This window comes from Populus alba, chromosome 3 (assembly GCF_005239225.2).
Source record: "Populus alba chromosome 3, ASM523922v2, whole genome shotgun sequence".
Lineage (NCBI taxonomy): Eukaryota > Viridiplantae > Streptophyta > Magnoliopsida > Malpighiales > Salicaceae > Populus > Populus alba.
In genome coordinates, this window is record NC_133286.1 from 3320490 (window position 1) to 3345930 (window position 25441).

General features: G+C 31.2%; 1 protein-coding gene across 3 annotated transcripts; it reads right to left on the reverse strand.

Moving 5' to 3' along the window:
- Positions 1–760: 760 nt before the first annotated feature.
- LOC118029143 (uncharacterized) lies at positions 761–16820 on the reverse strand. Of its 3 annotated transcripts, XM_035032960.2 has the most exons (14): positions 16466–16820; positions 16287–16384; positions 16129–16212; positions 15972–16052; positions 15570–15650; positions 13968–14060; positions 10841–11020; positions 5577–5644; positions 5210–5261; positions 4706–4759; positions 4526–4618; positions 4058–4124; positions 1175–1297; positions 761–895 (listed from the first exon to the last, which is right to left on the reverse strand). In XM_035032960.2, exons 1-13 carry the CDS (start codon positions 16605–16607, stop codon positions 1206–1208), a joined length of 1185 nt encoding a protein of 394 aa, XP_034888851.1. In that variant the 5' UTR covers positions 16608–16820; the 3' UTR covers positions 761–895; positions 1175–1205. The 3 variants fall into 3 exon arrangements, with proteins under 3 accessions (XP_034888851.1, XP_034888848.1, XP_034888858.1); XM_035032957.2 differs by having other exon boundaries at positions 894–1297; XM_035032967.2 differs by having other exon boundaries at positions 894–1297; positions 16311–16384; positions 16466–16819.
- Positions 16821–25441: the final 8621 nt, after the last annotated feature.

Sequence of the window (25441 nt, forward strand, 5' to 3'; positions counted from 1 at the left end):
ATTTGAAAATATAAAATTTTTTTTTTATTTTTTTAAAATTATTTTTCACATCAACACATCAAAACGATTTTAAAATACATAAAAATTAATTTGAAATAAAAAAAAATAATTTTTTTAAAATTTTTTAAGACGTAAAAACATGTTTTTACAGAATTATTGCTATGCTAAATCCATCATGTGGACTTTCTCTTTGGCGTTTCTCCTCTTTTATATCATAACGAATTGTTTAAATGATGTTCAGGTTAGCAGTTCTGACTGGTGCTGCGAGAGCTTTAGGGCTGCATGTTGTTCACCTCACATTTCAGTTGCTGGAGGGTGAAACATTAGGGACCTAATTGATAAATTATTTTATTTCAAGACTCGATTGGGAATAGCTATATAGGCTATGGACTAAATTGAGGATTCCTGTAGATTCTTAGCAGCAAATTCATAACCTTTTCTGACTTCGGCAGTGTGATCTGCCTGTGTTTTTTTCCCCATTTAGAACACCTTTTTATATGAGAATTGAAATCTGTGAGCACTTTGGCCATTCCTACATGCTTCGTTGCTTCTATTTTTATGAAGGGTGACTGGTCAAGAGTGCTAGAGTTAGTCAGTGTCAATTTATCTGCAACTCTTTTCTATAGATCATTTACTCACATGCATGAATTTTGTGAAAGAGCAACTCCTCCCACAGCGACTGAAGGAGCTGGTGAATCCCATCACTTTGTGAATGCATGACAAATGGTAAACTGTTCTCACCTTAATTTTCCAGATAAAAGACAAGAATAAAATACCATAATAATTTCTTGTGCACGGTCTTGCTCCAAATTTAGCTCTCCCCTCTGGCAATCCGAATGAAACTAGCCGGCAACACTTCAAAGAGAGGGAGGGAGGGAGGGAGCTTTATGATATTCTACAAAAAATAAAGTCTCAGATATCCATTCTTCACGTTCGTACAAGCTATCTAAAACATGTGTGACAAGCATCAATCAATTATGCAGCTGCAGTTGAATGTGTGCTCTTTGCCTTCAGCTCTGGGCTTAGCATGCATATTGTGTAACATTTACAGCCTAAAACATCGGGTTTGTGAAGGCAAAAAAAAATAAAATGAACTTCCCTTGACTCAAGAAGACAACTTTTGAGTGAATAACCAGATTGGCTGTATATTACAAATCTAAAACAAAGAAAAAACCTGAAAATGTTACAGATAGCCACTGACAACTTCAACCGAATTTACCAATTCCCACTTTCTTCTTGATTGCTCTTTGACCATGATTTATGAAGGAATCGATTATTCCCGCAATTGTGAAAATACCTACAAGGGTTAACACTATATTAATCATTTCAAATAAAAAAGAAGAAAGTAAGATGCTTATGCAGGAAGAATATAAGATCCAATAATATCATATTATCATTCTTGTAAAAGGTTGAATAATATATTACCCAAGAAGGCAAATAGAGTAAACTAATTCTCAATTAGGCCACACAGAAATACTGAAATAGAAGTTAAAAGTTATTGAAATAATTTACTGCTAGGTATTACTGGTTTTCCATGTCAAACTTCACTACTGCCATATTGCAGGCTAAACCAGCGTTACAAGTCTGATGTATGTAAGGTTCACGGTACAATTTCTGGTGTAGATATGATACCTTGACTTGTACAACTACTTTACAACAGGCTTAGTTGAATTGGTATTTCAGGTTTTAGTGTGCTTAGGAGTGCTTGTTGAGGTTGTTTTGATTGACATACATGCAAAAATACACTTCTCATATTTAGTATTTTGCAAGTATATTTTCCATAGATTTGCATAATTTTCCTTTTGGAGATGCTTGCAATTTCATTACTTGTGAGCTTCCACGTTATGTTTTGCAACTTGTTGATCCAAATCATCACGTACAACTGTAATGGATCTGGAACCTGAAGCTAGGGCAGCCAAGTCAATGGGTTAACAATGGACAAAACCATATCTAATTTCATGTTCGCTAAAATACTTCCAAACCTAAAACTAAATCTGTGATAACAAAATATTGTTGTCATAAGAGTTCTCCAGTTCCTAATTTGTAAACCATTTGAGTGTTTCAATTGTAAACGAAACCCTGTAAACACTATAAATCAAGTTACCAGTGTTTGCTCATATTGCAAATTGAGCTAAAGCAGAGATAAGAATGCTTAGAAGCATTTGTAAACAAAATTGATTGGATTGAAATAAGATCAAAAAGGAGGACAAACAGAGCAAAAACATAACAGAATGGACAAAAAATATCCAAGTAGCCAACAAATTATGCAATTTCCTGTTATTTTAAGTGGACAAATTACGCTCACAAATGTGCAATTAGTCGAGAATTTCTGCTTCGGAAATAGCAATTTCCCGTTATCTTAACCATGGCAATAGAGCATGTTGTTTCCTAATTTAAGCATTAAACATGACTTTCCTAATCTTAACTAACTAGGCGCTATCAATTTGGACCAAAACCCTAAAGAGACCTGGAATGGTAATCTCAGGATCCACCAACTTGAAACCAACTTCTCTGGCAGAAGCACAAACTAATCATTTCTTCCATCCTGTGTACAATACAATTTAGCAAAAGTAAAGCCCTTTATGGTTTTCCCTGGTGCAAAGGGTGACTTTGGCATCAATTCCCTAGTAAGGTTAGGGAAGCAAAAGCAGCAATTTCAAAAGCTGGTTTCTCCGCTTCTTACCAGGACCAGTTAAGACATTGAAGGACATGTAAGATCAACTTTTTTTTTTTCAATTTTATGTAATTATTCAAGTCACTTTCTCTACTTACTTTCATAATTCTATTTCATATTTAGTAGCTTTTCCAACAGCTCACAGGATCTTACTTCCTATTTAGAAGAAGTTGCCTTCTACTGCAACACATGCATGATTGATAAATTAAATTGAGGTTCCAGGGATTAGGTTCTCTTTGGTTTTTGTTGTTTGGTTCCTAATTCACTTTGTTTTATATCAGTAAGTTTTTGTGCTTAATATGAAACATATTTTTTGTGGTTAAGCATTATATGATGATCAGGTACAACAAATGGTTACCTTACAAACATTATAGCATCTTATAACCTTTTATCTGGGAAAAATGTTCGAGAGCTTGGAGACCATAGGTATAATCCGGAAATTTCAAGAGATAATTTAGATTAAAAAACAGAAGCAAGGGGAGTGGCTCAACTCTCCTGATTTTCCAATCCTCTTTTGGAACTATGTATCAAATTCCTAATAGGTTAAAGATTTCCTCTCAAAAAAAATCTTTGTTTAAAATAGCATTTGTTTTACTAAGTGTAGGATTTCCTTTTTGAGTATTGTACAAGTAGGTTTGTGCTCCTTCTATAAACCAACGATAGAATCAAGAGTTCAAAAGTAATATTGGTGTGGCCTTTTGAGTCATATTTGAGAGATTTTCTTGGACGGCTTTTTTGGTAGAATTTTTGTTTTTCTCCTTAATGGAGACATTGTTTCATAAATTTGAGTAGTTTTTGTTGTGAGAACTTTCTCAGGGTGTAATTGGATTTTGGGCTTACTAGTGAGAGTGGTTGAGAGATTTTCTGGGGCAAATCTATCGGTGATTGTAATAATTTGGATTACTGAGTTTTTGTGGAGATAATGGCTAATTTTGATCACTGAAGTTTTTGTGCAGACAACTGCTAAACCATTGTAAATCTTTTGCACTTGTTATTTATTTTTAGTGGAGTTGCCACCTTCAAAGGAAAAAACCGTTGCGTAACTGCTTATGCCTGTTGGTACAAATTGCAAGCCTAATGCATTTACCATGCAGAATATTCCTAAGATTCACCTTAATTTAAATAGACCTATACAAGTTTGAATATGTTCCAGAGTTGCCAGAAAGGTCAAGTCAAGAACAGCACTACCCTATCACAATTCAAAGCTAACAATTAACACCATAATGAGTCACGTCAAAGCTGCCAAAATAAACAATATAATGATGAATAACAAGAGCACATTTTCAAGATAAGGTTTAAACAGCACATGCATGCATGTTCTGATAAAAAATTGTAAGCTTTCAAGGGCAGGGGGTTGTGGAGAGCAAAGGACAGAGAAACTACCTCCGATTATAGCACAAACACTTGTCATGAAGTGTAAAAATGAAATGTGCTCCTCTTTGAATATCACCTGCAAAATGCAAAAAGTTCAATAGATAGCAAATGATAAGCAACACCAAGTGGCTGCTTGTTATAGCACCATTTTGTGTACTGACGATCAAAAGATTTGAAACAAGTAGATCACTGTTTTTTATTTTTTTTTACCACTTTTTCCCCTAAGCACTTCTATAATATTTATTCACTGGACAAGTTCCTAAAGAACTTTCTAAAATCCAACAAAATAACTTCATTTTGTACATGGTTAACATATATGGAACATATAAACAGTGAAAAACAAACGACATTGGTTTAAATAACAACAGTCAACAACATGGAAGCTTTTCAATAGTAACAATTGCTGCACCAACATAATAATGAAAGACTCTAGATAGATGCTCAACAAGATTATATTATATGCATGAAGGAACACACCTTAATTGGAGAAAAGTCATAGAAGAAGTAAACTCCAGGAAGAGAATCAAGGGGTGTCAATTCTGATTTCTTGAAATGCTCTGTAACAGAGTACTGCAAAACAGCCATGCTACTTCAGCACATGATGACAGGAACAAGCCATGAGGAACATATTCGTGATCTTTAGATTTTTAGTAATACCTGATTCGAATGCACAGTGCGGCCTCGAATATCAGTGTATATTGTAGGGACCACCTGCAAAGTTAAAACTGTAATTCTATTGAAACATTGCCAGCTACATTTAAGATAATGATCCTAACATGACATTGTTAAAGGCAAAACTGGTTGTTCACGTTATCCAAACTTCAAAACTATACATATATCCAGTAATCTTCCATAAACAGTCAGAATGCATTGCTCTCGTGTGCTAATAGCCTATGAACAAAAAAGAAAGCAAATGTCTGGAAATCCTCAAAATTAATGGGTACAAGATACCAAAAAACAGAATTAACCAGAAAAGGTGGAAGACAACTGAAAAATTCTCATGCGATATTTTTTACATTCTTGGATTTAAGCAATAAAACTAGAGGAATGCACAACTTTGGATGGAATTCTCAATCAAAAACATTGATTCTTTTAACATTGGACAGGACTCAGTGTAAGCATGTAGAGTCAGAATAATGCCTTGGCATTAACAATACCAACCTTAATGAAAAACTGCTGCACGCCATTTGGTGTGTCATGCATCAATTGTATCCTGAACAAGGCAATAGATTAGAACTATTAAGTCAAAAAGACAAAAAAAAAAAAAAAGAGAGGGAAGGGGTGGGAAGATGAAATTAACAAACAGGAAACATCCAAAATAGAAAGGAAACTTGACTTGACAAAAAATAAATCACAAGTATCTAAACATGACAATTGATAAATCACAAGTATCTATTTTCAACACAAGTGAGGCTATCAGTCACTCAAACACACACAGAACATTTCAACTAATAAAACAAATAATGCCGGAAGAGCAATAACTTTTATAGGTGTGTGTAGCTGTGCAAGAAAAGAAAGAGAAAATTACCCAGCAAGGGGGTTTACCACGCCTGGAAAGTTGTCACCAAAAGCCAGTCTATTGATCCTATGACTTGTCTGTATCATGGTCCAAAATGTTTAAAATGAATTTAACATAATGAGATTTCATCTAAATAAAAAACTAAAGGAGAAAAGTTACATGACAGAGACATTACCTATTGAAATTTCATGCAAGGAAAAAAAATGAGAAAGGTTAATTTTACAAAATTCCACAAGAAAAACAAAGTAAATCATAACTGAAGTATTTTAGTGATATAGAATAATTATCCCATGAATTTATAGACCATATTAAAGCATAAAATTACTATTTTTCTATTTTAATTATTTTCCTAGTTAATTTTGGATTTTAATTATTTGTTTTCTACTTAGTTTGGAACTTTTAATTTAATTAGTATTTTACTATTTAGAAATCCTAATGCTAGATGGATTCTTTCAATTAGGTAAATTTTAATTAGGAATCATTTTCTATAAAGGATTTTAGTACTAATATAAACAGGAATGTCTAATTTATTTTATGAGGATCAAGACTACTATTCAAATGTCAATAAAAATACCAGATAATTTTCTCTAGAATTCTCCATAGTTTGGTCTGTAACTTTAAGGTTTTAGAACCCTAGCTTTATCTTCGCTATACACTGCATTAAGTGGTATCACAACATGTCAACATTCGATTCGATGGGAAATTGTGAAGAGAATGGTGGAGCATTTGGTGTCAACCATCTCAATAACAATAATTAGGTGATGCAAGCTATTTGGGATCAACTAAATCGTTATTCAGTAGCAATAGTGGCTTTAAAGAGGTGAATGCAAACTGGGCTTGATGACATCAATAACAGAGTTGATGACCTTACAACTAGGCTTAAGGCATTGGGGTTACACGCAAATATGAACCAAGGACGAAAGAGAGACATGACGGGGATGATGCTCGCGGCCAGCCTGTCCCTGAACCGATTCGTGCAAATTCTCGTTGTCAGCATGACAACAAGTGCTCATCTAATGAAGAAGATTGAGGTGATATTGCTGGAAATAATAGGTATAATCAAGATTACTGTATGAAGGTTGAGATTTCTTCTTTTGGTGATGATATAGGAGTAGAGGAGTTCCTTAATTGGTTAGCTGAATGTGATCTATTTTATAAGCATACAGGAATTTCAGATTCAAAGATGGTAAAAATTATAGGGTTTATATTAAAGCATGGGCCTTAGTCTAGTGGGATAGGCTATTGAAAACTAGGAGGTGCGAAGCTAAAATACCTATTGAAACTTGGGAACGGATGAAGCAGTTGTTAAAAGGTCGATTTTCACCCCTTGATTATGATTAACTTCTATTCCGTAAGGTATCAAAGGGTGTTCCCAAGATTCTCAACTCTGCATAAATATACAGCATAATTTTTACACCTAACTGAATGAAATAATCTGCATGAAACTGATGAGCAACAAGTGGCTAGGCATGTAAAGTGACTGAAACTTGCCATTAGAGAGAATTTAGCTTCAGATGCTAGTAAATGTTATCAAGGGATGAAATATGGTTTTAAGAGCAGAAATGTTAATGTACAATAGAACCAATACGAGATTTGATTATCCAAGGAGGGTTCTTACCATAAAGCCTCGACTTACGCCTACTGAGAAAGGTAAGCTGCCACAGACAAACAGTCAATCCAGGCAAGCTATTTTCGGCTCTAGCTATGATAAAAATAGACCCGAGCAATTCCTAATAGAGATAACCAGAAAAGAGATAATCCTAATATCAATTTTCCTCCAATAAAGTGTTATAGATGCAATCAGGAAGGGCAAGGATCCAAACCTGTGAATGTTGTTGAATGTAATGATGAAGAATGTAGAGAAGGTACAAAATTGTGTTCGGAGGAGTGTTACGAACCTAATAGTGAGGGTGAATATGAAGATGATGATGATGATGATGGTCAGGCCTATGTTTTGAGACAATTACTTCTCACACCAAAAGCTGATGATGAGACACAATAACACAAGCACAAGCTTTTTCATGCAAGGTGCATAACCAATAGCTTTTTAACCATATTATCAATAGAGGTAGATGCAAGAATATTAATGGTAGGGAAACCACTGTTAAATTAGGTATGAATATTGAGAAACATTCTAAACCTTAAATACCTTAATTTATTAAAAAGGTAACAAAAATAACAATAATAAAATGATGTAATGTTTTTTTTTCCCCATAAACAAGTATTAAGGATAAAGTTTATCATGATATAGTTGACATATTTTGATGCCTTTGAAGAGGAATTCCCAACCAAAAGCCCAAAAGGCTGGAGGAAATGCATTCCTTACTATTACCCAATATTTGTTAAAAATTGAAACAAATTTAAAGAAGACGAAGAAAATACATGTTTTAATTGTGAAGTCCTTATTGTTGTCCGAAGAAGCTGACAAGGTAGTTAAGGTTCCTGAAGTTGTTAAGCCTCTATTGCGGGAGTTTCATAAAGTTATTCCAGATGAACTACCGAATGAGTTACCTCCTATTCATGATATTCCACACAGTTTGACTTGATAATAGGGGATAGTCTTTTGAATTTAACTCATTACAAAATGAGACCAAAAGAGAGGGAGATCTTGAGGGAGAAAATAGAAGAATTGCTGAAGAAAAGGATGATTCAAGAGAGGTTAAGCCCATGTTTTGTTCCTGCTTTACTAATACCAAAGAAGGATGGTAGTTGGCGCATGTGTATTGATAGTCACGCCATCAATGAAATCATTGTGGGATATAGGTTTCCAATTCCATGATTAGATGACATGCTAGATCAGTTGTTTAGTGCAACAATCTTTTTAAAAATTGACTTGAGAAGTGAGTACCATCAAATTCAGATACAACCAGGGGATAAGTGGAAAACAACTTTCGAGACAAAAGATGAGTTGTATGAGTAGTTAGTCATGTCATTTGGGTTAATGAATGCATCGAGTACATTTATGAAATTGATGAATCAGGTTTTACAACCTTTCATAAATTAATTCATTGTGGTTTATTTTAATGATATCCTTGTATTCAGTCATAATGAAACAGATCATATGGAGCACTTAAGGAGTGTTCTCAAGTTTTTGCTAAAAAACAAGTTGTATTTAAATCTGAAGAATTGTAGCTTCATGACCAGCAAGTTGTTATCCTTGGGTTTTGTAGTAGGAGCTGCTAGAGTTGAAGTTGACAAGGAGAAAATTAGGGCAATTCATGATTAGCCCGCACCCAAGACATTTAGTGATGTGTGGAGTTTTTATGGCTTGGCTATTTTTTATATGAGAATTATTCGATATTTCAGTAGTATTATAGCACTAATCACCGAATGTTTGAAGAAGGAAAAGTTTAAGTGGGGTGAGGAAGAAGAATAGAGTTTTGCCTTAATAAAAGAAAAGTTATGCAATGCTCCAATGCATGCTTTACCCAATTTTGACAAGTTGTTTGAAGTTGAATGTGATGCTTGCGGAGTGGGTATTGAAGGAGTTTTTTCCCGAGAAGAAACCTCCCATAGCCTTTTTTAGTGAGAAGTTGAATGAAGCTCCCTTGAAATGAACTAACTATCTATGATAAAGAACTCTATGTTGTGTAAGGGCTTTGAAAATTTAGGAGCATTATTTGATTAATAGAGATTTTATCTTGTATTAAGATCATGAAGCTTTGAAGTCTTTGGATAGTTAGAAGAAAATCAGTGCAGATATGATGGCCATTCCTTTAAAAGTTCAGTTTCAATCTTAAGCACAAATTTAGAGTTAAGAACAAAGTGGCCAACGCATTAAGTAGGTGAGTTGCCCTACTAATCACTTTTCATTGCGAGATTTTGGGTTTTGAGTGTTTGAAAGAGCTATACACTGAAGATGTTAATTTTAAAAGATATGGGAGAAGTGTTCTAATGGTCGAGCTGATGAAGATTTCGGTTTACATGATGATTGTATATCTCTCGCACATTCATGTGCGAGAAATTGATTTGAAACTGGCATGGTGGCGGATTATAGTGTCATGGGAGGAAGAGATAAAATAGTGTCAGCTTTGGAGAATAAGTATTATTGGCCTCAGCTCAAGCGTGATGCAAACAAATTTGTCCGATGTTGTTTTACTTGTCAAGCAGCTAAGGGGCAATCACAAAACATTGGTTTATACATGTCTCTACCTATACATAAACATATCTAAGAAGATATTTCCATGGATTTTGGGTTAGGCCTTCCACAAACTCGGCAAGGAATGAATTATGTTTTTGTTGTTGTGGATAGATATTCAAAGATGACACACTTTATTACTTGTAAGAAAACTACGAATGCGATTAGTATGGCTAGGCTATTTTTCAGGAAGATAATGAGGTTGCATGGTGTTCCAAAATCCATTACATATGATAGAGATATCAGGCTCCAGAATTTGCTTATAGCAATTCCAAGCATAGTGCTACTAGCAAGACACCATTTGAGATTGTGTACATGAAGCCTCCAAATCATGTACTCGATCTGCATTCATTGCCTAAAGCTGCTAGATTTAGCAAGTCAGCAGGGAATTTGGCTGAAGAGGTGCAAGTTGTGCATCAAAAGGTCAAGAGAAAACTATAAGCAGCAGCTAACAAAAATAAGCACACATCAAACAAGCATAGACGAGTTAAATTGTTTCAAGGAGACATGGTCATGGTTTTCTTACACAAGGAGAGATTTCCAATAAGGTGTAAACTAAAGATGAAGAAGTATGGTCCATACAAGGTGCTAAAGAAGATCAATGATAATGCTTATGTTATTGATCTTCTGGATAGCATGGGCATATCAAAAAACCTTCATTGTGTTGATCTTTAAGAGTACTTTCTAGATATTGAACTTAAGTTGAGCATGAGCTTTTCTAAAGTGGGGGAAACTGACGTAGAACAAAATCCCAGGAGTTTATAAAGATTAAAGCATGAAGTAATTACTTTCCTGTTTTAATTATTTTCTAGTTAATTTTAGATTTTAATTATTTATTTCCTACTTAGTTTAGAACTTTTAATTTAATTAGCATTTTACTATTTAGGAATTCTAATGCTAAATGGATTTTATTAATTAGGTAAGTTTTAATTAGAAATCCTTATCTATAATGGAATTTAATATTAATATAAATAGGAATGTCTAGTTTATTTTATGTGGATCAAAACTATTATTCAAATTTCAATAAAAATACCAGATAATTTTCTCAAGTTTTTCTACAGTTTCATATGTAATCTTAAGGCTTGAGAACCCTAATTTTGTATTTGCTATACGTCGGTACCAAGAAATGTCTTACATTATAACTATCCTTTTGCAAATCCAGCAAATCCTGTATCAGAAAATTTGTTTGATGGAAGCTTTTCCAAGGAGCAAAATGAAAACTCCCAGCAACTCTGTTAACTTCCAAGGATCCATTAATATTACATCCTTCACCTTCTTCGTCTTTTATCATTTGGATAAAGCCTTCACGTTTGCACTGAAAGAAAATTGTACTGATGAAACATCAGAATACAAAACTCAATACAAAAATTTCTCAGGCTAAGCAGCTAGACAATCAGTACAAACAGAAGTCAAAAACTAGCAACTGTGAACAGAATATGCATGTGCATTTAATTTCACACTCAGATGGACATGGCTCTAGCTTATAACAAATAAATAGATGCATCCAATTACAAATGAATATCCAACCTAGGAAGCATTGAATTTTTACATTTAATATTGATATCAGAATAAAAAATTGAGTTTTCTTCTAGATAATTGGTTCTCTGTTTTGTGATCTTAAGGGTGGTTCTACACCACAAGCACTGCTACCTCACTAGCTTGAGATTTTTCCTCTAGGAATATAATTATTTTGGACTTATAGTTATTTCTACAACAGTATAAAAACAAGACAATATGGACAGAATGAATTGTGAGCATGTATTATATATTCAAATCAATTAGAACATCTCAACTGAATTCAAAAAATACTAACCAAATAACACAAGCCACTTATTAGGGAGAGCTCCATGACATGAAACACATTTGGGGAATAATATCATGATATCAATAAAAAGAGAGTGAATCTCAAATATTTGTGCACGTCAATTGGAATACCTTGACCCCTTCTATGATCCACATAATGATGTCAATTGAACAGTTGACAGGACACATAAAAAGGTGACTAATTAATTCTAACAAATGCGCTCAATTGATAATTGTCTGAAAGTACAAACCCTCAATTAGAGATAAAGAGAATTGTCCATGCAATATTGATGTAAATGTCAGCATGCCACATGTCAATTTAATCACATCATATATTTGATGGAAACTAACTGGAGCATTGATTTGAAAAAATTTGAGAGTTCACAAATTCAAAAGGTAAAAATAATGGGAACTCAAATAGAAAAAACTGAAAAGCTCACATGCCAAATATCTGATAATCTCAAAAGGTTTTAGTATCTAATTTTTTCATATATAAAATAATTTCAACTTCATAATAAAATAAAACAAACAACTTAAACGATAATTTGAAGGACAGTAATAGGGTGGCATAATATGTAAAATAGATATAATTATTTTGACAAATAAATTATAAACTGACACTGTCAATCTTCAAAAAACATGATAGGAATTTCCTCTGAAATGACACTGTGGGAAGAGGAAAACATAGAAAACAGAAATTACAGCAGAATAATGGTTAAAATTAGGATAAACTGAAGTTGGAACAAGATAATTAGGATTTAAGGTTCATAAGAAACCTCCAAAACCTGAATAGATGGATGAAAATAACTAAAAACTACTTTGAGAATAACCTAGCAGCCTATTTATACTGGTTAAAACCCTAGATCCTAGTAGAAAGGATTCCTAGTCATAGTCTCCAAGTAAAACTACTTAGCCACTAAAGGAAAGACTTTAAGAAGTCACATGATAATCACAACCCTAGATTAATTAACCCTCATATCAGAAATATAAGAGAATAAATTCTTACAAAACCACTTGTATCATGTTATTACATTTCTAGGAACCTTCTTCTTTATATTATTGTTCCATCCTGGTCAAGAACTTCTCACATTGTTATAGAAAATGAAATGATCTAACCCTCATTTCATCTTGATTTCAAAAAATACAAACAAAATATAAGTGTTGGAGTTGTTCAGCACTAAGGAATATCTTACATTTTTTTTTAATGGAAACTATGCTTTGATAAATATTAATCATTATTTAAAATAATTTATTATTTTTTTATTCCATTAGTAGAATGTACGTGTATAATGATGATAAGACCAGTAAAAACAGGTTTGAAATGTAATTTTTAAATTTTTTCTGCAACTAAAACCATTTTTTTCCCACTGGGTCTCTCTCGTAAAATTCAAAAGTAACGATTTTCTTTTTGATACAAAAGGTAACTTTGTTTTGTGTTTGCCATGAGTGGCCATGCAATTATAATTGTAAATCACTACAAATGAAGGTCAGTCTGGTCATTTAAAGGTTAAATCAATAGTTTTAAATGCTTGGCTTATTTGAACTAGAATATATTAATTGGGAATTTTGCTCTCCCAACAGGTCAATTAATACCCATATTAATGCTTCTACACCCATTAGCTTTAAACCAGGCCGGCATCAAAAGAGAAGTAAAGTCAACTTCAAAATTAAACTAATGAAAACTACAGCTTAGTGGTATATTTGAGTTGGCTTTACTACATTTGAAGCACAAAGAGCCGATCATAAAGGTGCTAACTAGAGTTAGTTTAGAAGTTACCAGACCAACAACAAAATACCAAGGAATAGAGATGGCTCATCATACAATTCATGCCAAATGTGGATACACACAGTTTCCTATTAAAGTAATCTCAATTAGGAGTTCATCTTTCCTGTCTGGCAATTATTGAACTTGATTTTCCTACATAGGAATTCCTATTCCTATTCATTCTATATTCTTGGTGTGTACATGGGTTCCCATTATTTGTTTTAGAACAGTTGCTTTTGATGAAAGAATAAAGAGCATTGAGCATAGTGAAACTTTTCTTCCATCTACAATATTATTCACGATTCCTTCTGATCCACTTCTCTCTTATTTCATTTCCTCCATGTCTCACATCAGTACCCCTTAACAAATTTGGAAGAAATTAGTTCAAGTAATTCATGCTGTTATTGTAAAAACAAATCTACTTCATTATGCCAGGATGAAATTCCTGGTGAATCTACGAGTCTTTATGCAAGTGATGATGCACTTTATAATGGTAGATGAGCAAAATTCCAGAATCACACAAGGAATAAAAAACAAGGGAGAAGTCCCATCATCAAGGTAAGTAGAATACCTCAATGAGATGTTCAAAGGGACACATCAGCAACCACAATATTAAGCTTCCTTTTGTGCCTTGCTAAGAAATAGCATACAATCCGTGTGAAGATTGTCTGAAGTAAAATACAAGAGAACTTACTTGGTCAATCAGATCCATATTTGTCATCGCCCACCCTTTTCTCCTATATGCTTCACGAACTTCTTCGCATGTGTTGCAACAATCATCATCTGACTGCAGGAGAGAGATTGATTAATAATCTACAGAAATAAGAGCCAATCTTCGAAATGTAGATTGGTCCATGGGATTGGGAAGGGCAGGCTCATTTAGTTGCAGCTTCATGTTGCAGCATGCTTTGAAGCACTTGCTTTGGTTGCATAATAAACTTTTAAGAACAAAAGGCAACCTACAACCCTTGGCTGTAGGAATTCCTACTGCCCACAATATGTGGCAACCTCTCAGGCCACCACATGTACATACCATTAATTACTTCACAAATTTTGGGTCAGTAAAAATGTCCTATCTTGCCACTATGTACCTTTGCTCCTTGTTAATGGCTGTTAAAAATGGAAACTTATCAATTTTTATATACAGCAAGGATTTTGATTCCCTAACTATTTGTGAAAAAATAAATGCTACATGCTACCCAACACATAGTTCTCTATGAGATTGCCTCATGTTGGGCGATATGATTTGCTACAGCCAAGGTTGTAGGAAGCTTTTGTTTGGATTCTTCCTGTAACATTAAGATGCCACGAGTCATTTAAATCCATACAGAAACATGAATGCCCCCTTTTTTTAATTATTATGAGAAACTTTATCTCATATAATTTCTATAATGGGGCAAAAAACACTAACAATTAGCATACGTGAACAAGAAAAATAAAATTAGTGGTCCATATTTTCTTTGTTCTTCTTCTCTAAACAATGTACCAAAACCAACATTAGCACATAGCTCAGCTAGACCAAAAAACCTAATGAGACACGTAAAGTATTGCCCAATTCCAAATAATAAACCAAAAGAAGCCTAACTCAGCTAACCAATAAAGTAAAATGCAAACCCAGCCTGACCCAATGATTAACAGGGCAAACCCAAGCAGAGCTAGCAGTCAAGCTAGCCCTGCCTAAACCCTTCTTCTACTTCTTCCCTTTTATTCCATCAGCCACACCTTTTGCTAAGCATACCACCCAAGCTACAGTGGTCAGCTCCTCCTCCTCTATCATTTCTTCTACTTGATTTCCCTGTCTTTCATTTCACAATCACTAGCAAAGGATGACAATGGCTAACAGAATTTGATCCTTCTGAGAAGTACACGCTCAACAATACATTATAGAGATTGGATTGATGATTTTGGTGGTCAAGATTGCGATATTTGAAAAACACCCTGCTATGAAACTCCTATGGACCAGAAAAATTGATGGCAGCAGATCCTCTGGCTCTAGTTTAGGTCAGAAATGCAATGTTCATAACTAAGAAAACCTTAGCCTTTTTCAGTTTCCTCATTATTCTACTTTATCTTATTCATTACTTTCCTAACAACACTTGTAACTTTTCAAAATAAAAAAGAAATCATATAATTATGATCTCTTTCAGTCTAGATAACTAATTTCCTATATAGTAAAAAAAAAAGAAGCTAGAAACTCTTTTGTTTCATATTCGCACATTTGTACAAATACCTGGGCTATAATTTTAAGAGTTTCCATATGAAATGACAAAATAAGGAGTACCAGACATCAATATACCATTTCGCCTCCAAAACACGAACCACAATATTCCTCATCGTGTCCAAGCCTGCCACCATGCCTCTGTAAAGGCCTGTCAATCTGCATGAAAAGAAGGCCAGAGGCAGACAGCCAACGTAAAGGCAAAGAAGGAAAGATAAAAAAAAGGAATAAGTTACAAGAAAACAGAGTAATGGATGAAAAAATTGAAAACCTGAAAAAATAATACAACGCATTTGAAAGGAAAAGGGAAATGTGGAATGACACAAGTCCTAAATCAAAATTCATCCCTATATATGTAAATCAACTTTATGACTTTGATAGAATGTATTATCATGTAATTGCAAGTCAAAATTAAGCAATACACAGAAATCCCTTAATTTATGTTAGCATAAATTGTGTTATATTCTTTTGGTTACTGACCTTTGGAGCACCAATCCCTTCCTGACGGACTTCAATTACATCGCCATGAGCATTGATCCTTTTCTTAGATATATCATGCCGCTGCAATTGCAATCAGGACCAAATTAATGGGACAATAACCAAATTTCATTTTACTTTATTTATTTGGGGTACACACAATATCAAGATGCTGCTCTCCACTGATATCTATGGCATCCACACTGAGCAACGAACATCGAATGGCAGGAAAAGTGACATCAAACTGCATATAAATATATATATTAATAAAACGAAAAACCTTTTTTAAAAAATAAAATAAAAGAGGAAATCAAATACATTAAAAAAAGAAAGAAATTGGACATTGATGCGTAGGCTTTGCCCTCTTGAAGTATCCACTAAAAGCTTTGTCTCCGTAACCTTATGAAGATACAAGCCTTTCAAAATAAAAACAAATTAAGGGATCATCAAAACGATTAAGACCAAAATATTTGAAAGGAATTGGATAGGCTACGTACCGAGTTCAGAGAAGAAGAGGAAAAGAATGAGAACGGAAGAGATGAGAGTGATAAGGCCTCCGGAGAGAGTACGGCTGTAGAAATCCTCGTTTATTTTTGGATACGCGTCTAAATTCCGCAATTTCTGATATATCCTGTCCATTTTCTTCCCAAATTCTGAATCGTTCTCTAACACTAATGGTGTCTGTTTCTTCCGTCAGCGGCTGATTTTACAAGAAGAAGATGGAAACGCCGCCGGCCGGTGAACGGACGAACATATTATAGAACGCCTGTCTCTTTACTCGAGGAAAAAAGAAAGAAGACATACATTTGTCTTGGAAATTAGTCAATGAGTTTTACTACAACTCAACTGTTGCTTGGTCTTTTTTTTTACTCTCCGTGTCTTTTTTAGTATTTTTCTTTTTTTAAATAGCACTTACAAAAAAATTAGTAAAATAAATAATATTATTTAAAAATAAATAAATAATAGCACAGTTTATACTTTATAATGCCGTGTAAAAATAACTTTTAAGCTTATCATTATTAAGTGACATTTCAAATAAACAGTTAAATGGTTTGCAGAAATCATAATGATAAGGGCAGAAAAAACTAAAGAAAAATATAGTGAAAGCATATTGCAACTCTGATTAATATATTATTGCTATTATTAGAAAAATCTTGATTAAATAAATTTAATGAAATCAAAAAAGATTGCTAGTGTTGAAGACAAGCAAGTCGCAAGCAATTTGTAAAGGCATCAAATATTGCCGATTTTGTAAGTTTCTTTGTGTTTTTGGATTTTTATTTGTTAAATTCTTTTTAATAATATCATAATTAAAGTTATGATATGTCTTGAAGATCTCTTTTATTATTTATTTTTTCTCTCTCTCCTCTTTTCATTATGTGCACTCTATTTCAAAATTTATTTAAAATATCATTTTTTTAATAATAATAAATTTAAAAATTATGTTTTTCAATCACGACAGACTTAAATTTACTCCATTAATTCTTTTCCAAATTATATTAATTTAAAAAGAAACATGCTAATAAGCAAAAATAATTTTCTTTTAGTTTTTTTATGTAAATATATCGGTTTCAATTTAAGCTAATTGAAATCATCAATTATTTTAAAATAAAAACAAATATTTTTATAACAATATGTTGCAAATTTAAAATGAATATTTTTAAAAGTAAGAATATTCTACCACTACATTCATAAAATTATAATAATTTCCTTTCATATACCTGGTACAATTTTAAAATTATGTCAATTTTATGTTATAAAACTAATTCTAGCTTGACAAGTAAATCTAATGATCCACTAGTCTAAAATTTAGTTTGAGCTAGGTTTATGTTAAACTAGGTAGAGGTTAACTTGGTTAAATTCAATTGATCTAACAAGTTTACTCGCGACCTAATTAATCCAGTCAAAACCCAAGTAAAACCTAGTGTGAATTTTTTTTTTTCAAGAACATCATTTCAACTTCTTTTTTTTTCTTAAAACAATATTATTTTGAAATAAACTGGGATCAACCTGAATTGAACCACTTAACTCATGATATGGACCTTTAATCAGGTTAAGTATTAAAACTATGCTTAAACTAAACTTCTAACTTAATATTGAATCAATTACTTCCTTTTACTTTTGTTGGATTATTTTATTAATATAAAAAAAATATTTAGACATTGTTAATATTTTTTATAGTGAAAAAAACCTAATCATAGTGGAAATTGATTCGAAGTGACTTGGTATCTTGACGGGTCCAAAGGCAGTCCGGATGACCGGTAGAAATATAGTTTAACTCAAAATAAATATTTAAGATGAGATTTTTTTTTAAATAAGCATTGAAACATCAACATATTGGATCGATTCTGTTAACACGGGTTAACCTGTCAATTCATATACCAAGTCATGAGATAATGATAAACTCATAGAAAGTAAATCAAAACAAATTACAAAACTCAATTTCCAATGAACTCAATGTTGGAGGGTGAAATTGAAAAAAAAATAAGTTAAAATAATAACCCAAGTTAATTTGGGTTAACTTGTTAAACCTACAACTTGAGTTATGAGAATAAAATAACTAATAGAAAACAAAGTGAAACAAATTATAAAGCTCAATTCTCAATCAACTCAATGTTGAAAGATAATAATAATAATAATAATAATAATAATAATAAATGTTGATTAAAAAAAAACAAAAAAATAACTCAAGTTAACCAGGATTATCTCGCGAAACTCGTGACTTGAGTCATAAAAAGGGGATAACCTCATAGAAAGAAAATTGTCATAAATTATGAAGCCTAATTCCTAATAAATTCATTGTTGAAGAATGAAATTGAAGAAAAAACTCAATTAGAAAATGGAAAGAAAAAAAAAACCTTGAGTCAACCGAGTTAACCGTGTCAAACTAGCGATCCAGTTCATAAGTTTAGGATAATTTCATAAGAAGTAAATTAAAAAACATTATGAAGTGCAACTCTTAATAAATCTAATATTGAATGATAAAGTTAAAAAAATGATGGGAAAAACATTATTCTATTGAACAGTGTTATGTGAGGAGTATAGTAAAACCCCATCCTCCTTTGGTTTTTTTGTTATTTTTCAATTAACACAAATGTTGAAGGATAAAATTAAAAAAAAATCAATTAAAAAAAAAAAAAAACCTGTCAAACTTGTGGTTCGAGTTATAAGTTTGGGATAACCTTTTACAAAATAAATTATGAAAAATTATGAAACTTAATTTCTAATAAATCTAATAATGAATAATAAAATTAAAATTAAAAAAAAAAACATAAAGAATAAGAAAAAATATCACTTTAGTGAATAGTGTTATAATAAGAGGGATACAGTAAAACTTCATTTTGCTTTAGTTTTTTGTTGATGTAAACTAGATTTGATTGGTTTGATGTTTGTTTATATTGGTTAAATTACTAAAATGAGTATTTAGTTTAATTGAATAACATAGTATCGTTGAATAAAAAGATATAAAAGATTGAAGGGTTTAAGTGTGTGTTTGAGATTGTGGTATGTTGAGTTGGAGTTGATTTTTTTAGGTACACTCTCTTTTATGCACAAACTACACCTCGCTAAAAGCTAAAAATATATGTTTTTTGTTGTTTTTTTGTGGATCTCATAAAAAAAACTCAATTATATCAGTATACCTTAATCTCAAATACACCTTAAATCAAATATATCAAGTTGTATTATATATTTTAAATCCTAAAGTTGTTGTTATCACAGTGAACAAATTTGGAAGTTAAGTTAGTACATGGTTATTATGCAAGAAAAATTAGAGATATTACAAAAATATTTTTGTTGTAATTTATGTTTATGTTTTTTAACTACTTGATTGGATGAAAAATATGGATGGATATCATATTAGTTCAAGGTTATGTTTGGTATCATGATATAATTGTCATGTGTATCACAATAACAAATAGGTCATAAATGACATAAAAATCACTATTTTTTTGAAAAAAAAAAACAAAGACAATTGATTTTTTTCTAGATATTCTATAAGTAAATAAATTAACTTATCTAGAGATTTTATCTTATTTTTTTTAAAAAAAATTATCTTTATTTCAAACTCACGAGCTTAACCTGTCCCATTTAAAAAATATGTTGGGTCTGGGTCATTTTAAAATTTGTTGGGTCTAAGTCGATTCATGTGAGATTGAGTAAATGTGATGTAAATCTCATGACCACGGGATCAAGAAACACACTACAAGATTGATAATGAATCTTGAAAAGCCGAAACAAGTATGAAAGGAATGTGATACAATGAAAACATGTCCCAAGACATCAGCACTATTGGAATTAGAACTCCTACCCTGTAAATACCAATTCATGCACAAGAAATGTTAGAAAGACACCACGAAGCCAATTAATTTTCAATAAGTCAATTTAGTTTGTTAAAGAACTAAAAAATACGAGAATCTCTTCCACATAAGCTGAATAAATTCGGCAGCATTAATATTATCAAGTATGAATATTTTGTCATTATAAAGAGCATTTGTACTCTTGAAAATAATAACCCTAATGGATCTACTATTATGAGAGAAATTGGACCACTCACAAAACTTACATAAAACCTATACTAATAAACTCGAATGTATGATCTCAAACAAGTATTAGACCATAGTTAGGAACTAATTATTAATTAAGCTCAAACAAGTCTTGGTCTTGGCTAATTAATCAAACCTAAAAGATGAAAAACTAAGCTACCTAAATTTAAAGATAAACAAAAGAAATCAAAGACAACTGAAATTAAAGTATTTGTAGAGCCCTTAGCCGCCAAACATATCCTATAAAAGAAAGGAATCCAATTCTTCAATTAATCAAAGCCATATCAAAAACCTTAGTAACCTAAGCTAATGAAAAAGTTTAGGGCCTAAACAAACTCATTTAATCTCTCTTTGATGTCTAAAATTAACCCATTATAGTTATGGACTAACTTGGGCAAAAATAACAAAGAAAGAATACTTTGTTGACGAGACTACAAAACAATAACAATGACTTTGATAAATTTAAATAGTATGTTTCCAAACTCTAATTAACCTAAATTTTTACCACAATATATTTTCATGTGTCTAATATCTCTCTCTAAAATTTTAGCTTAATTTGATTTACAGTTTGATAGATAATTTTGATCTCACAAAACTAGTTAGTAGGCATTTGAGGCAAAATTCAGACCTAACTTAATTTGTATCATTTTCTCCTTCTTCAAAAGGATTCATCCTCAAATATATAACATAAAGATCATCATTTGAAGAAAAAAATTAGCATCAAGCCAAAAATTAGCATCATCATCAAAGCTCGAAAGAACTTATTAGCAAATAAGGTCTCCATAATATACAAACTCTCTTTTCCAACCATCTTCCTTTTCTTTAATTTTAGTTGCTCATCATATATTTGCTTAGGTGTCAGAGGTACAAGAGTTATAGGTCTTCAATCCATCTTAAAGGATCGCCATATTTGTCATAAACTCTTCTACCTGTTTTTAAAGCTTCTTTGTTTCCTCAAGATTTCTTTGATAGGCTGATGAGTTAGGAATCGATGCTTTAGGTGCAAGATCAATATGATGTTTAATTTTTTTTTATCAATGGTAATTCATTAGGAATATTATATATATATATATATATATATATATATATATATATATATATATACATCATCAAACTTTTACAATAAAGGAACATAAGCACTAAGAATAGAAGGGTCAAGTTTGTTAGTATTAAAATAAACTTTCTTGTAAATAAGTAGGATTATCGAATTGTTTAAATAACATGCCTATTTGTTTGGTTTTTTTATGTTCTTTTGATTGAGAATTTTGCTTTCTTATTTTTTTTGCCTTTTACGGGTTAATTGCAGTTTCATGACTCGGGTCACTGTTTTCAAATATTAGCTTGATTTAAGTGAAATCTTTTTTTAGATCATTTTTTACAAATTGATTTATTTTTCAATTTCATCATTCGACATTAGGTTATTCGGCCTCGAGATTCGTGATTTGTTATGCCTTTTTTTTTGCAGGGTTATCTTGATCTCATATATTAAGTAATCGGTTAATCAGGTTAACCCGTGTTAACTTGTATTTTTTCTTGACATTTTTTTTATTTGCTTTCATTTTTTTTGGCATTAAATTATTGGTTCAAGTCCCTTGTGATTTTTTAGCTTTTTTTTTGTGGGTTATCTCGAGTTCAGACTAGTTAAGTTAACTTGGATAGACTCGTTTTTTTTTTCCAGTGTTTTTTTTATTGATTTAAGTTCGTTCTTTTTTCTAATTTTATTTTTTTATCCTGATCTCATTTCGCGTGTAGTGAGTTAATTAAGTTAAACTGGGCTAATCCCAAGTTTTTTCTTTTTAATGAAATTAATTTTTTTTTTAATTTCATTATTTGATATTAAATTATCAAGCTTTAAGTTTTGTAATTTTTTTTTTTTTTTTCTTATGCAAAGTTATTTAATCTCATTTTCTAAATCATGTAATAATTAAAATATCCCAAGTTAATTCAAACTATTATCACCTCAACATGTAGTTTTACATTGAAAAAAATTTATCTAGCATTCTTGAAATCCAATGTCCATTTATTATAAAAAGTGAGGACCGGCCTTCTTTCAATTCTAAATTTCAAATCACTTGAATTATTGGATTGACTAATTTACACCTTCGAGAACTAAACTCATTGATAGTGAATTTGAAACTGATTCTTCTTCTTAAGAAAAATTAAATAAACAGTAACTTTTCCTCCCAAAGATAACAGGTATTTTTTATTTTATTTTATTTTTTGAAATTTCTTACCATTCTTTAACAATTATGATGCACAATAAATAAGTAAAGCAATTAAGAATTCTTTTATATATATATATAGACACACATACACTCTTTTTAAAAGACATGAAAAAAATATTTTTTGGGCCTTTTTTTTTAAGATTACGATGTTTAAGTACAACTCAAACTTGGGTCATGCAAGTTTAATTTTATTATTAATATTATAAATATTACTTCTAGGTCAGACGTTTTCTTTGTGTATGCCTTGCAAAAAAACCCAAGATTTTAAAATTTTTATTGTTTTAAATATTTTTATACAAAAAAAATGATCGCGCGGGTACCAAGGCTAGTATATACTACTACCGTAGCTATGCCTTTTACTTATTTAAGCTGTTTTTTTTTATTTGATTTTTTTTTTGTTTTTGGTTTTTTTTTGTAGCAGCTTTTTCCTTTTTTTTTTTTTTTGCTTTTGCTTCTGTTTTTTTATAAATGTTTTTTCACTGTAGCAACTTTGTTTTTTTTTCCTCGCTTTTGTTTCTTCTGTTTTTTTACATATAATGTATCACTGTGCACACAACGAAACACTTAACTTTTTTTTTCTTTTTACTGGTTTTTTTTTTTGCTTTTTTCTTTGTGTTTTTTTTTTTTAATGAATTTTTTTTTGTTTAATTTAGTTTGTTAATGTGAAAAAAAAATTTAATTTAGTTATCATACTTTCATTACACGGATCTCAGTTTTTTTTTATATATTAAGTTGGTTGAGAACTTAGCTTTGTAGCTTTTCATTATGGATTACTACAATGTTTCCCTTACATGATTAACGTTTTTTCATTATAATTATTATTATATGACTGTTTTTTTCTTTTTTAATTTTTTTTGTTTGATTTAGTTTGTTAATGTTAATTTTTTTTTTATTTAGTTATCATATTTTCATGATACAAATCTCGGGTTTGATGGGTTAACCTGATTTGACGAGTTATTTTTTTCATTTAGTTTAGTTTGTTAAAGTTAATTTTCTTTTTATTTAATTATCAGACTTTCATGACACGTATCCTGGGCTTGACGGGTTAACTTGGTTTGATGGGTTAACCCAGTTAATTCTTGGTAAACCCGTCATTTTTTTTTTCTATTTAGTTATCAAACTTTTATGATGCAAATCCCAAGTTTTACGGGATAACCTGGTTTAAAGGGTTAACCCAATTAATTCAATTTTTTTTTCTTTTTTTTCATTAGTTTTTTCCTTTCTGTTGATTTTTTTCTTTGTTTTTTTTTTAATTAATCTATTTAATTATCACATTTTTATGACACGACCTTATAGCCAGATCCACATCCAATATTCTTGGGTCCGGTGTTACAGTCAGCCTCACTTAAACCTGGGTCATGCAAGTTTAATTTTATTCTCTTAGATCAAGCGTTGTAGCCAAATCCAAGATTCTTCGGTATAACTTTGCAGAAAAACCCAAGATTTTTAAATTTTTATTTTTTTAAATATTTTTTATATATAAAAAAATAAACTGTGGCATCGCGCGGGTGTAAAAGCTAGTACACTCTAAAGACGTGAGGAAAATATTGTAGTTTTCCCTACGCCTTTTAACTTTTTCTATTTATAATTATATTATATTATATTATATTATTATAATATATCCTAAAAAGTATTGTAGTTGTTTTTTTTCATCATTTTTTTTCTAATGAATTTTTTTTAATTTAATTTGTTAATGTTACATTTTTTTTATTTAGTTATCAGACTTTCATGACACGGATCCCGGGTTTAATAGGTTAACCTAGTTTGACGGGTTAACCCGGATGTGTTTTTCTTTTTAATCAATTTTTTTCATTTAGTTTAGTTTGTTAATGTTAAATTTCTTTATATTTAATTATTAGATTTTAATGACACGTATTCCGGGCTTGACGATGTAACTTGATTTGACGGGTTAACCCAGTTAATTCTAGGTAAACCTGTCAATTTGTTTTTCTATTTAGTTATCAAACTTTCATGACGCGAATCTAAAGTTTGACGGGTTAACCTAGTTTGAAGGATTAACCTGGTTTGAAGGATTAACCTGGTTTGAAGGGTTAACCCAGTTAATTCAAATTTTTTTTCTTCTTATTGGTTTTTTTCTTTTTAATTAATCTATTTAATTATCACACTTTTATGACATGACCTTATAGCCAGACCCACATCCAATACTTTTGGGTTCGGTGTTGCAGTCAAACTCATTTAAACTTAAGTCATGTAAGTTTAATATTATAAATATTATTCTTGGATCAAGCGTTGCAACTAAATCCAAAACTCTTGGTATAGCTTTGTAGAAAGACCTAATATTTTTAAATCTTAATTTTTTAAATATTTTTTATGTTAAAAAAATTAACCCGCGGTATATGTAACTAGTGTATATATATTTCCCATAATTTCTGATTTAATTAAAACATATTAATTAGCACTCGTAATTTTAGAAATTACACATTTAATTCTTATATTTTCTTTACTTATTTATAGCTTAAAAATATTTTGAATATTTTTTTTCTCAATAAATTGCAAAAAAAAAGTGTGGATAGTATTGAATGATAAACATTTTTTAACAAAATACTATTGATTAAGCAAGCATGACTGACACTGATCAAGGAATTATCTCTTAATTTTTAACACTATAGGTACTAATTTGTTTATTTTGATAAACTAGAAGGGCTAATATGTTATTTTAATACCGTAAACAAAGCGCAATAAT